Below are 13,649 nucleotides of genomic sequence, written 5' to 3' on the forward strand. Positions count from 1 at the left end.
CCAGTGGCTAGGATTGTGCCCTATCATATTTTACTCCTGCCCAAACCTTCCAAAGTTTCTAGCTGTCCTGAATCCTCAGAATGACCTTCAGATCCCAACTGAGGTTACATGCAACCCTTTTAATTTCCTATTTCTCTATATTAACCTAAACTTTGGTCCAATCAGACTGCTTATCATTTTAAGTATCCCTTACACTTTCTTACCTACAGAATGTTGCTCAACTCCAGTTTCTGACATGGAATGCACTCCCTCTATATCCAATATATTTTATTATTTCCTGAAAATCAGGTGAAATGCCACCTCTTCGTGATGCCCTGGCAGTTTAATGCCTTTCTTTTGGCCTGAATTCCTATTGTACTTTGTTATGCCTGGGTCTCAACCCTCCATTAACTCCTTAAGGACAGGACTGCACCTTCTACATGACTTAGGAGTAAAACAGACTGTATATGTTTATTCTAGCTTCTCTACTTAATATCTCTGTGACTTTGGGCAAAGGAAACTCCCTGAGTCCCAACTGCTTCATCTGAAAATTTGTTACATAATAACAATTCCTACTTCAAAATGTTCTTACGAAATTAAGATATAAGCCCATATCGTAATTTTGACACATAGTAGACAACCAATATATGTTAAATTCTCTCCTTAAGCCTCTTTTCTAATTGCTTCATGGCATTTACTTGGATTTCTTAAATGAATGAGTGAATGAAATTGTGAAATTGAGTCAGATCTAAGAAGAAAGAACAGGCAATAGTATCTTGAGAATCGAACTATGACACTCCAAGGCAATTCATAAATCATATAATGATTCCTACTCATAATCTCTTTCCCACATTATAAAAAAATTAGAAAATAAGCAGTTAAGTGTTTTAGAAATCAATAGTGGAGGTTTTAAAACAAAAATAAGAAAAATGGCCAGGTGCAGTGGCCCCTGCTTATAATCTCAGCACTTTGGGCGGCTGAGGTGGGAGGACTGCTTGAGCCCAGGAATTCAAGACCAGCCTGGGCAACATAGTGAGACTTCATTTCCAAAAATAAAAATAAAAAAAAATTAGCTGGGCATGATGGTACCAGCCTATAGTCCAAGCTACTTGGAAGGCTGAGATAGAAAGATTGCTTGAGCACGGGAGTTTGAGGTTGCAGTGAGCTATGATTGGAGTACTGCATTCCAGCCTGGGTGAGAGCCCATCTCTAAAAAAGAGAGAGGGAGGGAGAGAAATGGAAGAGTAATATGCATCATAGATTAACAGAAATTTGTACGTTTCTAGTAGAACATACATACTAAAAACAAAAAGAACTACAGGAAACTCTTTTCAATAATTTTACTGTTGGTGATTGTGTTGCTATTGTTCTTCTGAGACTACTGCGTGTGTGTTGTGGGATAAAGCAAATGAATGATTATGTTGTTCCACCGAGAGCCAGGATTGTGGGCAGGGGAAAAAGAAGATGCAGATGTAACATCCGAGAGGTTAAGTGCAATTTTAGTCTTGAACTTAAATTGAAAATATCATATAGTTAGTAATATGATTTGTCTTTAGAGAAAAAAATAAGTATTTCCTAGTTCTGTCTGCTGAAAAGACCTAGAAGCAATGAACAAGCCAGTAGCAACACACACACTTACTGCTCAGACTGTGGCCTCTAAATACTATAACCTAGGAAAATAAATTGGATTCTTTGAGGAGATAGCTGATTTCAGATCTAGGTTAGGACATGTACAAGACAGCCTAAAACACTCTGTCATACCAGAAAGCCAGGATGTTATCAACAACTATGAGGGTCATCTCCAAAGGACTCAGAACCACTTAAAGAGGTTTCAAGTGGCTGAAGATGGAACAATTTGAGTGTCAATAAAATAGCTACTACAATGGAATGAAACACATAAAATATTTTAAATCCATCATTTAATAACAATACAAAAAATAATCAAATAAATCATCTCTGGAGGATACAAGTAGAAGAACATATCAGTTTTAAAATAGATCAATAAAAAGAAAGAAAGAGGCATTTATCCTACCTTCTTATACAAAAATATCTCAGAGTAACTGAATAGTTCATCAGGGGAAAGTTCTGTTTGTGTAGATGTATTTAAATTAATAAAGAAGGAATGATATGATTAGAATAGATCATTCAGAATATACTGAAATTTAATCTAGTTGACCTTTGAACAACATGAGTTTAAACTGTGTGGATTCACTTTTACAATTTTTTTTTTCAGTATTTTTTTTGGAGATTTGTGACAATTAAAAAAAATTCTACAATGAACCACATAGTCTGGAAATATGAAAATAATTAAAAGAAAAGTATGTCCTCTCAGGGGGTGGGGGTCTAGGGGAGGGATAGCAGGGGGTCGGGGGATTGGGGAGGGACAGCATTAGAAGAAATACCTAATGTAGATGATGGGAGGATGGATGCAGCAAACCACCATGGCACCTGTATACCTATGTCACAAACCTGCACATATAGCCCAGAACTTAAAGTATAATAAATAAATTAAAAAAAGAAAAAGGTATGTTATGAATGTATAAATATATGTGGATGCTAGTTTACTTTAGCATTTACTACCATAAAGTATATACAAATTATAAAAAGTGAAAGTTTGTCAAAACGTATGCACACAAACACAGATTGTACATGGCTCCCTTTGCAGCCGAGAGAAATGTAAACAAATACAAAGATGCAGTATTAAATCATAACATTATCAGTAGTACATACTGTACTATTGTAGTAATTTCATAGCTACCTCCTGTTGTTATTGTGGTGAGCTCAAGTATTGCCAGTATCTGGTAAAATACTATGGACTCTAATAACCTCCATGTGAGCAGTTCATCTCCTCAGTAAATTGCATATCACAGGAAAAAGTGGTGCCTTATGGCTCTCACATATTTAGTGCAATACTGTAAACCTTGACTAACACCATGGGCCTCATGTGCAACTAGTGATTTTGGAAGTGCTCCCAAGAAGTAGAGAGAAGTCGGGACTTTACAAGAGAAAGTGGAATTGCTTGGTATGTACCACAAATTGAGGTGTGCCACCATGGTTGCCATTTCAGACAATTCATCTTGTAAACAGATGGTATTGACAAATACAGTACAGTACTAGAAATGTATCTCTTCCTTATGCTTTTCTTAATAGTTTTCTCTAGCTTACTTTATTATAAGAATACAGTATATAATACATTTACAAAATATGCATTAATTGACTGTGTTATCATAAAGGCTTCTGATCAACAGCAAGCTATTAGTAGTTAAGTTTTTGGGGAGTCAAAATTTATATGCAGATCTTTGTGTGCAGGGCTCAGCCCTAAACTCCCTGTGGTTCAAGGGTCAATTTCAAATGTATCTAGGCTGTTCATGTCATAAAAAGGGAGATAACTAGACATTATTCCTAATGAAAATGAGCAGCAACATCTAGAAAGTATTTTAGCCCACAGCCTTCCCCCCTAAAAAAATCAAACTTAAATCAGAGCAAGCCTCTAGATTTAACTCAATTCACAGGAAATACAAGGGATAGGGAACATGACAAATGATGCCACGGAAATGGAATCAGGTCAAATTACTTGGCATCTGTAACACGTAAGTGGTAAGAAGAAAAAAGATGAAAGTAGAACCTATGGGTTATAAGAAACTTGGGACGTATCAGCCAACGCAATGTTTGAACCTTATTGGAATCCTGGTTTACATTAGAAAACTATTTTTAAAGAAGTATAAAGACAATTGGAAATAGTTGAAAACTGGCCATATACTGGATATGATATTAAGAAATCACTGTAAAATATTTTAGGTAGAATAATAGTATTGTAGTTATGTAAACAAAAATAAGTCCTTACCTTTAGAAATATAAATGAAAATGCTTATATATGAAATGATGTGATTTTGGAGATCTGCTTCAAAATAAATCAGGCGTAGGAGGTTAGCTGGGGTGTAGATGAAATAGGACTGACCATGAGTGAAAAACTCCTTAAGCTAAATGGTGGGTGCATGAGGGTTCATTATATTATTTTACTTTTGTATATGTTTGAAAATGTTTGTAATAGCATTAAAAATCACACTTTAAAATCACCTGATACATTAAAAGAAGTAAAAATAAATTCTACATTCCCTAATTAGTTAAAGCAAGGAGAGAAAAGTTTCACATGGCTGACAAGGAGAAAACATATTTTGAGATCCTCCTTCCTTATACACCACTTGCTTTCAAGTAATTTTAGATGTTTTTCTTAGAAACTTTAATGTAGTTTTATTTAGTTTTCTGTAATGAAATCTTTATTCTTATCTTGATGATTATTAAGCTAACCAAAATCAGTTTTCAATTGTGAGCTCCAGAAGAGAAGGGACCATATCTCATTTTTGTATCCTCCATAATTTATATAGAATATAGCTATCCATTGATCAAAGTGTAACATAAGGAAAAATTATAGAATCTGTAAAGTGAAACTGATGGAAAGTCCGCCTAAGAAGGGGAACTCAGAAGACCTAATCTTGAGAACCTAAAAGGGGAAGATAAAGAAGAAAAACTTTTCTAGGTTATGTTATTAGAAGGTATGGGAAATGGTACAGAAACTTAAGTGATAGTGTTTTATAAGTCATTAAGTACATAAAATGGAGCAAAATCATGTTAGTATCTGATTTTCTAAAGTAATTGTTTTGAACCCTTTGCTACTTCCTCAAGCTCCTGGGTTCCCTTTAAGTGTTCTCACTTTGAGCCTACTACTTGAGTGTGACTTGGATGCTCTAGGCACAAGCTTTAGGGAGTTACATCCTAAAACACTGTTTTTATTATAGGTAACTTCGCATCAGCTATGAGAGTTTTCACCTGACATTTATGACGCTTCTTCATCTGGCCCAGAGGTACTCAACTATTCTCATCACCCACTGCCCTGCAAGATGAATTAGGAAAGTGATGTCACTTTCCTTTTCTCCGTGCCCCACATGGGCACCTGCCTTGTTCATATTATTCTCTCATCAGGAATGTCCTTCTTTACCCTCTTCTGTCCATTCTTATACTATATAGCTTTCTTTTTTTTCCCCCAACAACGAATTTTGCTCTTATTGCCCAGGGTGCAGTGCAATGGTGTGATCTGGCTCACTGCAACCTCTGCCTCCTGGGTTCAAGAAATTCTCCTGCCTCAGCCTCCCAAGTAGCTGGAATTACAGGTGACTGCCACCATGCCTGGCTAATTTTTTCGTATCTTTCAATGTCCAGCTCAGGCTCCTCTCTTCCAGGTCTCGCCTGTCTTCTGACCCGTGAGCTCCTGCAGTTATTCTGCATGTGTTATTTATCTTGGTACTACAACAAAAACTTTCTTTTATTGTTCCTTAGCTTATTTTCATCTTTAAATCAATATATCTAATCAGTAAATATTTACTGGATACAGTTTATGTGCCAAGTAATAATGGGTGTTGTGGGTACATAAGAAGAAAAGAGTCTCTTCATCCTCAGTCCAGTTAAGTACAAAGCATATTAACTTTGAAGTTAAAGTGTGTGCTTTAAAAACAGTTCAAGGCAACAATAGGAGAGACTTCATAAAGCAATGTGTGACTAACTGCCCAATGGTGTAACAATTTGCTCTTCTCCTACTTGGTAATTATCCTAGAAGGCATGAGCCAGGTCTGCTTTGGGCAAGATACCCAGTGGTTTCTGTTTGACATGAAGCAGATCTACTGCAAAGGAGAAGAGCAGAAGAAGCTTATAAGCTGTTCTGTGGAACAATTTTCAGGAGTGCAATATTGATGAGGATGTCATACACAGCTGTCAAGCAAATAGCAGTCAGTAAATAACAAGAGCTCTGACTCACCTGAATTAAAGAGGTAAGAGTAACCACCTACTATAATTCTCTGTATAGCCCTTATCAACATCTAATGTTTTTCTCTATTCGTGATCTATTTCTTTGTTGTAGTCTGTACCCTCCCAATGTCCCACCCTGCCTCACAATGTAAACCCCAAAAGTGCAGAGACCTGGTGAGTCTTTTTCAGCCTCTATCTTTAGTGTCTAAACAGTGCTTGGTTTACAGTAGACACTCAACGCATGCTTGATTCAATGAAACTGCCCTGGCTATTTAAATGAGGCTTGAGGGCTACAGCCACAAATCAGAGAGGATCCTTTTCATGTTCCCAGTAGGGTAAAGTCTGCTTACCATGGAGCATCAAGCCCTTCAAACATCACTGCACAGAGTGTTTTCATCATAAGGGAGGCACTCTTTAATTAGGGACATCAGGGGACACAAAACTGCTGGGCTGCACTATTCCATCTGGTAATTGGAAAATGCAGGAGTCCCGGGTCCAGAGGCTGAACCTTCAATTTACTTTATATTACCATTCCTACTTGTATCCTGATGTTTCCTTTCTTAGAACATTTTAGAGGCGGCCTTTGGAAATGTAGAAATGGAAAGTTTTAATTTAGTTCTGCTTAATGCCATATGAGGTATTGGGCAGAAATAAGCAAGATGGAAAATATGTAAAATTCTGAGTAATCTGAGTATTTGGTACTTCAATGTGGAGTCTGAACTATTATAGAAAAGATGAAAGAAATTAAAGTATGATTTTTAAAACAATACAACATGTAAGGAAAGAGGGCAGCTCAATGAGTGATGTTATTACTTAAGTAATCATAATTTACAGTTGTGTCTTGCATTTACAGTTAATAAACCTCACTGGCATTATCTTACTCTTCCTACAAACAGGGATCCTGCTTACTCAGCATTTGAGTCATGGACATTTCGTTGCGGGCCAGGCACTTCTAGGGACTGAGAATTCTGAGGAATTAACAACTAACTGATCACAATTATAAGAACAAAGTATTAGGAGTGTTGAACACAGGGCATTGTAGGAGCATACCCAGAGGACATTTACTCAGACTATAGCAGATTGTAGAGGCTTGAGAAGGAGAACAAGAAGCTGCATCATGAGTGAGTAGAAATTAAAGGTGATAAAGATAGAATAGAGCAAGTCCAGTGGCAAGGAAGTATGAGAGCAGCAGGGTGTGCCAGGAACTTCAATTAGATTTGTATGACTGAGAGATGATGGAAAGGAATGCAGGAGTCTTTAGGGTTTTCTAGGTATATGATCATATCATTAGCAAACAGTTTGACTTCCTCTTTACTGATTTGGATGCCCTTGATTTCTTTTTTTTTTTTTAATTACTTTAAAAAAATTTTTCCATAGGTTATTGGGGAACAGGTGGTGTTTGGTTACATGAGGAAGTTGTTTAGTGGTGATTTTTGAGATTTTGGGCCTTGAATGCCATACTTGGTGAGCACTTTAATTATACATAACACTCTGGAGACAGCAGGGAGACCTGGAGGATTGGAAGCAAAGAGCAGAGATGATCAGATATTGCAGTTGCTTTTAATTATTTACCCAATAGAAATCATCATATTTTCCATAAAGAATCTCAATTTTTCTCACACAGCTTCTCAGGATGCTGTTTCTCAGTGAATACTGGGCCCCACCCTATGCCTAGGAAGTAAAATTTGATCGGTATAAGCCAATCTACTTAATTCCACTTTATCACCACTGCATGATTTAGCCAATAGACATATGTCACAATTTTGGCCAATAATATGGAGTTTAAGAAACTCGTTTTAGGGCTTCTAGAAAACATTTCCTCACTCTTCAAAAGGGATATCCATTACAGACATTCTCTCTTCCACTACTGCACCATGTATGAGAATGTGCTGCTTAGAGCAACTGCAGCCATCCTAGGACACAAAGGAACAAGCCTGAAGACAAAAGTCTACATTCCAAGAATAGCAACATGGAAAGATGTAAAGAACCAAGGTCTCTGATGTGGTCAAACAGCCAAATTATGCACTCTGTAACACTTGCTCCAAAGTTCTTTGTAGGTGCATTAGAAAACATCATCCCCTTACTCCCATTCTGAATGGGTCTTGTTTTATTTTGCAGCCAATAATATCCCAGTTGATATACTGATTCTCACTTTAGAAAGTTCACTCTGGAAGCAGTGAGCCAATTACATGAAAGAGGATTAAAAATACAGGTTGGGATATTACTATTGCTGTAGGAATCAGTGAGTTTTAGGGAGACAAAGTCTGTAGGGTGGAGAGGAGGGAATGGTTTAAGAAATAGGAGGGATTTGGAGTAAACAGGACTTGTAAACATTTGGCTTTACATACTGGATGCTTTTGAGGTTTCTGGATTCTGGTGCCTGCTAATGAGACAGGGGACTGAGAGGGAAGAGAACATATGTGGAGGCCTGGTAGAAATAATGACTCATCACACTGCCATGTGTGTACCTATGCAACAATCTTGCATGTTCTTCACATGTACCCCCAAACCTAAAATGCAATTAAAAAAAAAGGAAATAATGACTCATATGTTACCATACCTATTTTGCAGACGAAGTAACCAAGTCTCACTACTAGTCTGTGTTGTCTCTGAGGGTATGAATCTTATCCGTCTTTTTTTTACTACTGATTCTTCAGTGCCATACAATAATTGATTAATAAGGATGCTTAATAATGAATGAGGCTTAGAAAAATTACATCATTTGCCCCCATAGTTAGAAGTTTTGAAGCCAGAATACACACTCGAGTCCTCTAACTCTTTCCAATATACTGTCTACCACAAGCCACCACACTAACAACAACAACAACACAACAACAAAAAGTTGAATTTCAGATTCTGAAGCAGAGGAGTAAACTCTTATTGGCAGATATAGAGTAAGAGTCAGTACATTCTCTCAGGTCGCAGTAAGAGGGTATTTAATTTTTTTTCATTAATGTACATTTTGTGAAAGAGTTTCTAAAGAAGAAATATATTCAAGAAGGATGCACTTAGGGACATCTAAGAACCATGGATTGTACCTCATTGGTGACATACTCACAATGAAATAGACTCCTTTCATTCTAACCCGGAGCTCATAATTGGAGAATCAGGCAAAAACTTGAGATTTAAAGCCTCTCTACTATCTGGAGTGAATAGAGACTAGCTTAAATCCCTCTTAGGTCACTTTAAGTCATTTCTTGTATTGTCTTTCAAATTGTCAGGGAATAGCAGTTCACCATTTTATGTGTGAGAATCACTAAAGTACTGGAAGAAGATATGTCTTCTCTTAGTCTTTGTGCCTTAAAGAGAGATAATCCTTATTGCTCTAATCTTCCCAATTTAAATCATTCTCCCAATATTTTTTACACTTTTTTGGCTCTTTTCTTAGTATCCTTTATTTTCTCCACATTCTTAAACTGAAGGATCCAACAGCTTGTCTAGGAAATAATTATTTCAATGTTTTCGTTTTTTCTAAATCAGATTTATAAGACTTTAAATGTTTCCCCAAATTAAACTGACAGCTATAGAGTAGGGAAAGAAGTAGAAATTATTGACCTTAACCTTAAAGAACTAATTACTGCATATAGGCGGCAGGATGCACATACATTCCCAGTGCTCCAAGAATAATATCATGGTATGTAATTCACATGCCAGGTTGTGGGATAAAGACTTGAAGTGTGTTAGAAACTTGGAAAAGCAATAGAGCACTATGGACTCAGGAAGGATTCATGAACACTGATGAATACAGAATGAGCCTTAAGGAGCATGAAGATTTGGAGAGAAAGAATAGGAATATGGAAGGAGATGGAAATGGGAGAAGGCTGGCATCTGAAGATCTAGAACAAAGAGTTTATGCAGAAAGTACATCCAAGATACTTTTTTTTTTAAAAATCTTTCCCCCCCCAAAGCCTTATATTTATGTTAATAGTTATTCTGTCCATTATAGATATCATCTAGATGGGTAAAGAATATCATCTTTTCTTTCCCAAAGATGGCCATATTGTAAATTGATCATTTTGTCTTCTATAATTAATGAAAACAATGTTGAATTTTAATTCTATCTGCGTGTTGGATACTTAATTCTATCAGTATTTTGGTATATAGTATACATGGAACATTGGGTCTTGTCATCATACAGTCACCTCAAATTATAGAAATTTAATAGGCTTACAACATGGTAGGGACTCAGTAAGTGTTTATTGAATCAATGAAAGAAGAAAAGAAAAAAAGATGGAGTTTAGAAATAACATATCATTAATTTTTCAGAAGTTAGGTGAGCAGTTATTTAAATGACAATTAGTATTTAGAATCCTACCCTTAGCCTTAAGTTAGGCCTTCACAAATAGAGAGCACATGATTGACATGACTGATATATTTTTATTTTCTTTTTCAGACAAATTCAACTTAATCTTTTAGAAAAAAGATGAATAACTGAATTATGGTTCTTCATCTTTTTCTTTCTTTCTTTTCTTTTTTTAAATTTTTAACGAATGGGGTTCTCGTGTGTTCCCCAGGCTGGTCTTAAACTCCTGGCCTCAAGCAATTCTCCCACCTTGCAGCCTCCCAAAGTGCTGGGATTATAGGGGAAAGCCACTGTGCACAGTGAAGTTTCTGAAATTTTCAATAGGTAACAAGAGTTATAAGCAGTATTATTGTTTTTTCCAGGAACAGCCCAAATTTGAAATATCAAAGGATAACTCAAAAGTAATAAAAGGAAGACAGCAGTAATTTGGTTCTGTCTTATAATACTCTGAAGGAAATAAAACAGAATTCCAGGAAGCATTTATTGTCATCTAAATGAGCTACTGACTTTATGTTAACTTTTCTGATCTTTCAGAGGTAAAGAAGGGAGTAAAACAAAGAATGTGAGAAGAAATAAGTAGTTATTTACAATAACAAACTCCTTTCTCCCAGGGGTAAATCCTCGTGGAGCAGGAATGGACTGAAATCCTTTGCATAAGCAAGAGCTGAGTAAGATAAACATTTTAGACACTGCCAGAGATCTGGAGCCTTCTCAGCATTCCAGACTCCCCTGTGTTGTTGCATATTGTGAGAAAAGGGCCACCAGCCTTGAAGCCAAAGTGGCCTGTTCTCAGGGTGACTTCTGCCCTAAGGGCAGTATAGTCTTAGGCAAGTCATTTAACCCTTCTGAGTCTGTTTATTCATCTGCAAAATAGGGAAAATTGTACCTCCTTCATAGGATGGTTGTATAGATAAAACGGTGTTTACAAAAAGCCTGAGTACTTCCTACATAGCAGGAGTTCAGTACATTATAACTCTTATTAAATATTTTATTTTATTTTATTTTATATTTGAGACAGAGTTTTGCTCTTGTTGCCCAGGCTGGAGTACAACGGCATGATCTTGGTTCACTGGAACCTCTGCCTCTTGGGTTGAACTGATTCTCCTGTCTCAGCCTCTCAGTTAGCTGGGATTACAGGTGTGCACCACAACACTCGGCTAATTCTGTATGTTTTTAGGAGAGATGGGGTTTTACTATGTTGGTCAGGCTGATCTCGAATTCCTAACCTCAAGTTATCCACCCATCTTGGCCTCCCAAAGTGCTGGGATTACAGGCATGAGCCGCTGTGCCCAGTTCTTATTAATTCTTATGCATCCATAATTGGCTCAGTCTCCCCACTGCACTCTATTAGGTAGAAATCAAACCTGACCTCACCTTACCATGGCAAAGACAGAAAACACTTCCTTATTTTAGGGGGAAAAGAATCAAATTAACCTGATAACTCCAAACAGGATCATTCTTATGCAACATTTACTTGTGGAAGAATAAAGCTAGAGCCAAGTCTCCATGATCAAATACATGGCAAGAAATACCTGGGAGGGGGAGGGACAAGTTTTGTTCCCAATTCTGTCTTAGGTTTCAGTTCCTCACCTCACCTTTGAGCACCCCAGTCTACATGCTCACTCACCCAGTCTCACAGCAACTACACAGAAGCTTATTCAGAGCTTCTCAAATTTTAAGAAGTTCCTGTTGAAAAATTTCAGTCTCACAAAACATCTAAAAATTCATACAAATGATTCTATATAACTGAAAGGGCAGACTCTCTCCCCTACATTTAGATCATGTTTATCAATAACACATATGTAGATAGTACTGGATCTGTCCAGAGAGGTACAGCATTGTGAATGGAAATGTTGCTTTAAGAAATTCCAAAGTATGTTAAAATATACACAGAACAAAGGGAAAGAATTTGGGTCTTTGTATTAGAATAAAAAGAAAGGCTCCTTTTATTTTTAGTTATGAAAAATTATTATAAAAGTTAAAACTTAAAATATGCCTTAAAAATCTACAGTCTCCAAGAATAAACTTTTTAAAAATCTTAAATCTATATAGTATGTAACTATTGGTAAAACCTACTTTGCAGTCTGGAAAAAATAAAGCTAGAGTGGAGTAGGTCTAGAGACACTGTTTTTTTTTTTTTTTTTGAGACAGAGTTTCGCCCTTGTTACCCAGGCTGGAGTGCAATGGCGCGATCTCGGATCACCGCAACCTCCGCCTCCTGGGTTCAGGCAATTCTCCTGCCTCAGCCTCCTGAGTAGCTGGGATTACAGGCACGCACCACCATGCCCAGCTAATTTTTTGTATTTTTAGTAGAGACGGGGTTTCACCATGTTGACCAGGATGGTCTCGATCTCTTGACCTCGTGATCCACCCGCCTAGGCCTCCCAAAGTGCTGGGACCACAGGCTTGAGCCACCACGCCCGGCCGAGACACTGTTTTAGTATCTCAGAAATGTTTGTAGCCATAGAAATAGTTCTGAAAACAGCAACGTTAAAAGCGTTCAAAGGTTGGGCTTCCTATTTGTATAGTGCAAATACAGAAAAATTTTCAGACGAATCTAACATTTTTTTGGATTATGAATATAATCGTGTTGAGGGAACAACCTTGGGTCACAAACACTTAATATCAATAAACTTTTTCTATGGCCAGGCTTAGGCAACTTTGTGAAGTAGTAAAAATTTGTCTTCTTTAAGATTGTTCCAGAGGCCAGGCATGGTGGCTAACGCCTGTAATCCCAGCACTTTGGGAGGCCAAGGCAGGCATATCATTTGAGCCCAGGAGTTCGAGACTAGCCTGGGCAACATGACAAAACTCTGTCTCTACGAAAAATACAAAAATCAGCCAGGGGTGGTGGTGCACACTCACAGTCCCAGCTACTTGGGTGGCTGAAACAGGAAGATTGCTTGAGTCTGGAGGTGGAGGTTGCAACGAGCTGCGATCATGTCACTGCACTCCAGCCCAGGTAACACAGTAAAACCCTGTCTCAAAAAAAAAAAAAAAAAAAAAAAAGACTATTACAGCTTCTATTCCTGTAAGTAACCTCCTCATATGAACTCCCATTTCATAATTTCATCCCTGTTCCCAGGTACTTAGGACTTCTCTTCAGGATATTCACATGGTAAATAATTGCTCAGGGTAAATTAGCTTATGCCCAACCTCTTGCACATGCATTAAGGTAAAACATGATTAACAGGAAGTAACCCACCCTCAAGGAATTCATCTCTAATGGTAAAATTTCAGATACCACAGTATTTAAACAGAGAATTATTTGGATCAGGGAAGTTTTTCCAGAAGGATATTCGTAGTAACACCTTCCTTCTACTCTAGTTCTCAAATTTGGTTATGAGATCATTTGTGCTATAATCACTAAAGATACCTCCTAAAAAAAAAAACAAAATGAAACAATGGATTTTTAGGCCCAATTCCAGAATGACTAAATCAGAATCTCGGAGTCAGGAGCTTATAATTTAGCAGTAGAGGGATACAGATGGGTAAACAAATATGAGGTGAGGACTATTATCCCAGTTTTGGAAATCATCAGATTATAACTTGTAGACAAAAGCTTAAG

The 13,649-nt window shown here is 37.2% G+C and overlaps 1 protein-coding gene across 2 annotated transcripts in view; it reads right to left on the reverse strand.

The window, feature by feature from the left end:
• Nucleotides 1-13,649, reverse strand: part of CPQ (carboxypeptidase Q) — a 471,880-nt gene that overhangs the window by 66,917 nt on the left and 391,314 nt on the right. Inside the window, exon 8 of one of the 2 annotated variants that reach the window (XM_074386832.1) lies at nt 12,396-13,059. The exons of the other annotated variant lie outside the window; for it this stretch is intronic. Coding sequence (XP_074242933.1) covers nt 13,025-13,059 — 35 coding nt within the window. The 3' untranslated portion in view covers nt 12,396-13,024. Of the gene's footprint in view, nt 1-12,395; nt 13,060-13,649 lie in introns of those variants that run through there. 2 annotated transcript variants of the gene reach the window in all.

This window comes from Saimiri boliviensis, chromosome 15, assembly GCF_048565385.1.
Source record: "Saimiri boliviensis isolate mSaiBol1 chromosome 15, mSaiBol1.pri, whole genome shotgun sequence".
Taxonomy (NCBI): Eukaryota; Metazoa; Chordata; class Mammalia; order Primates; family Cebidae; genus Saimiri; species Saimiri boliviensis.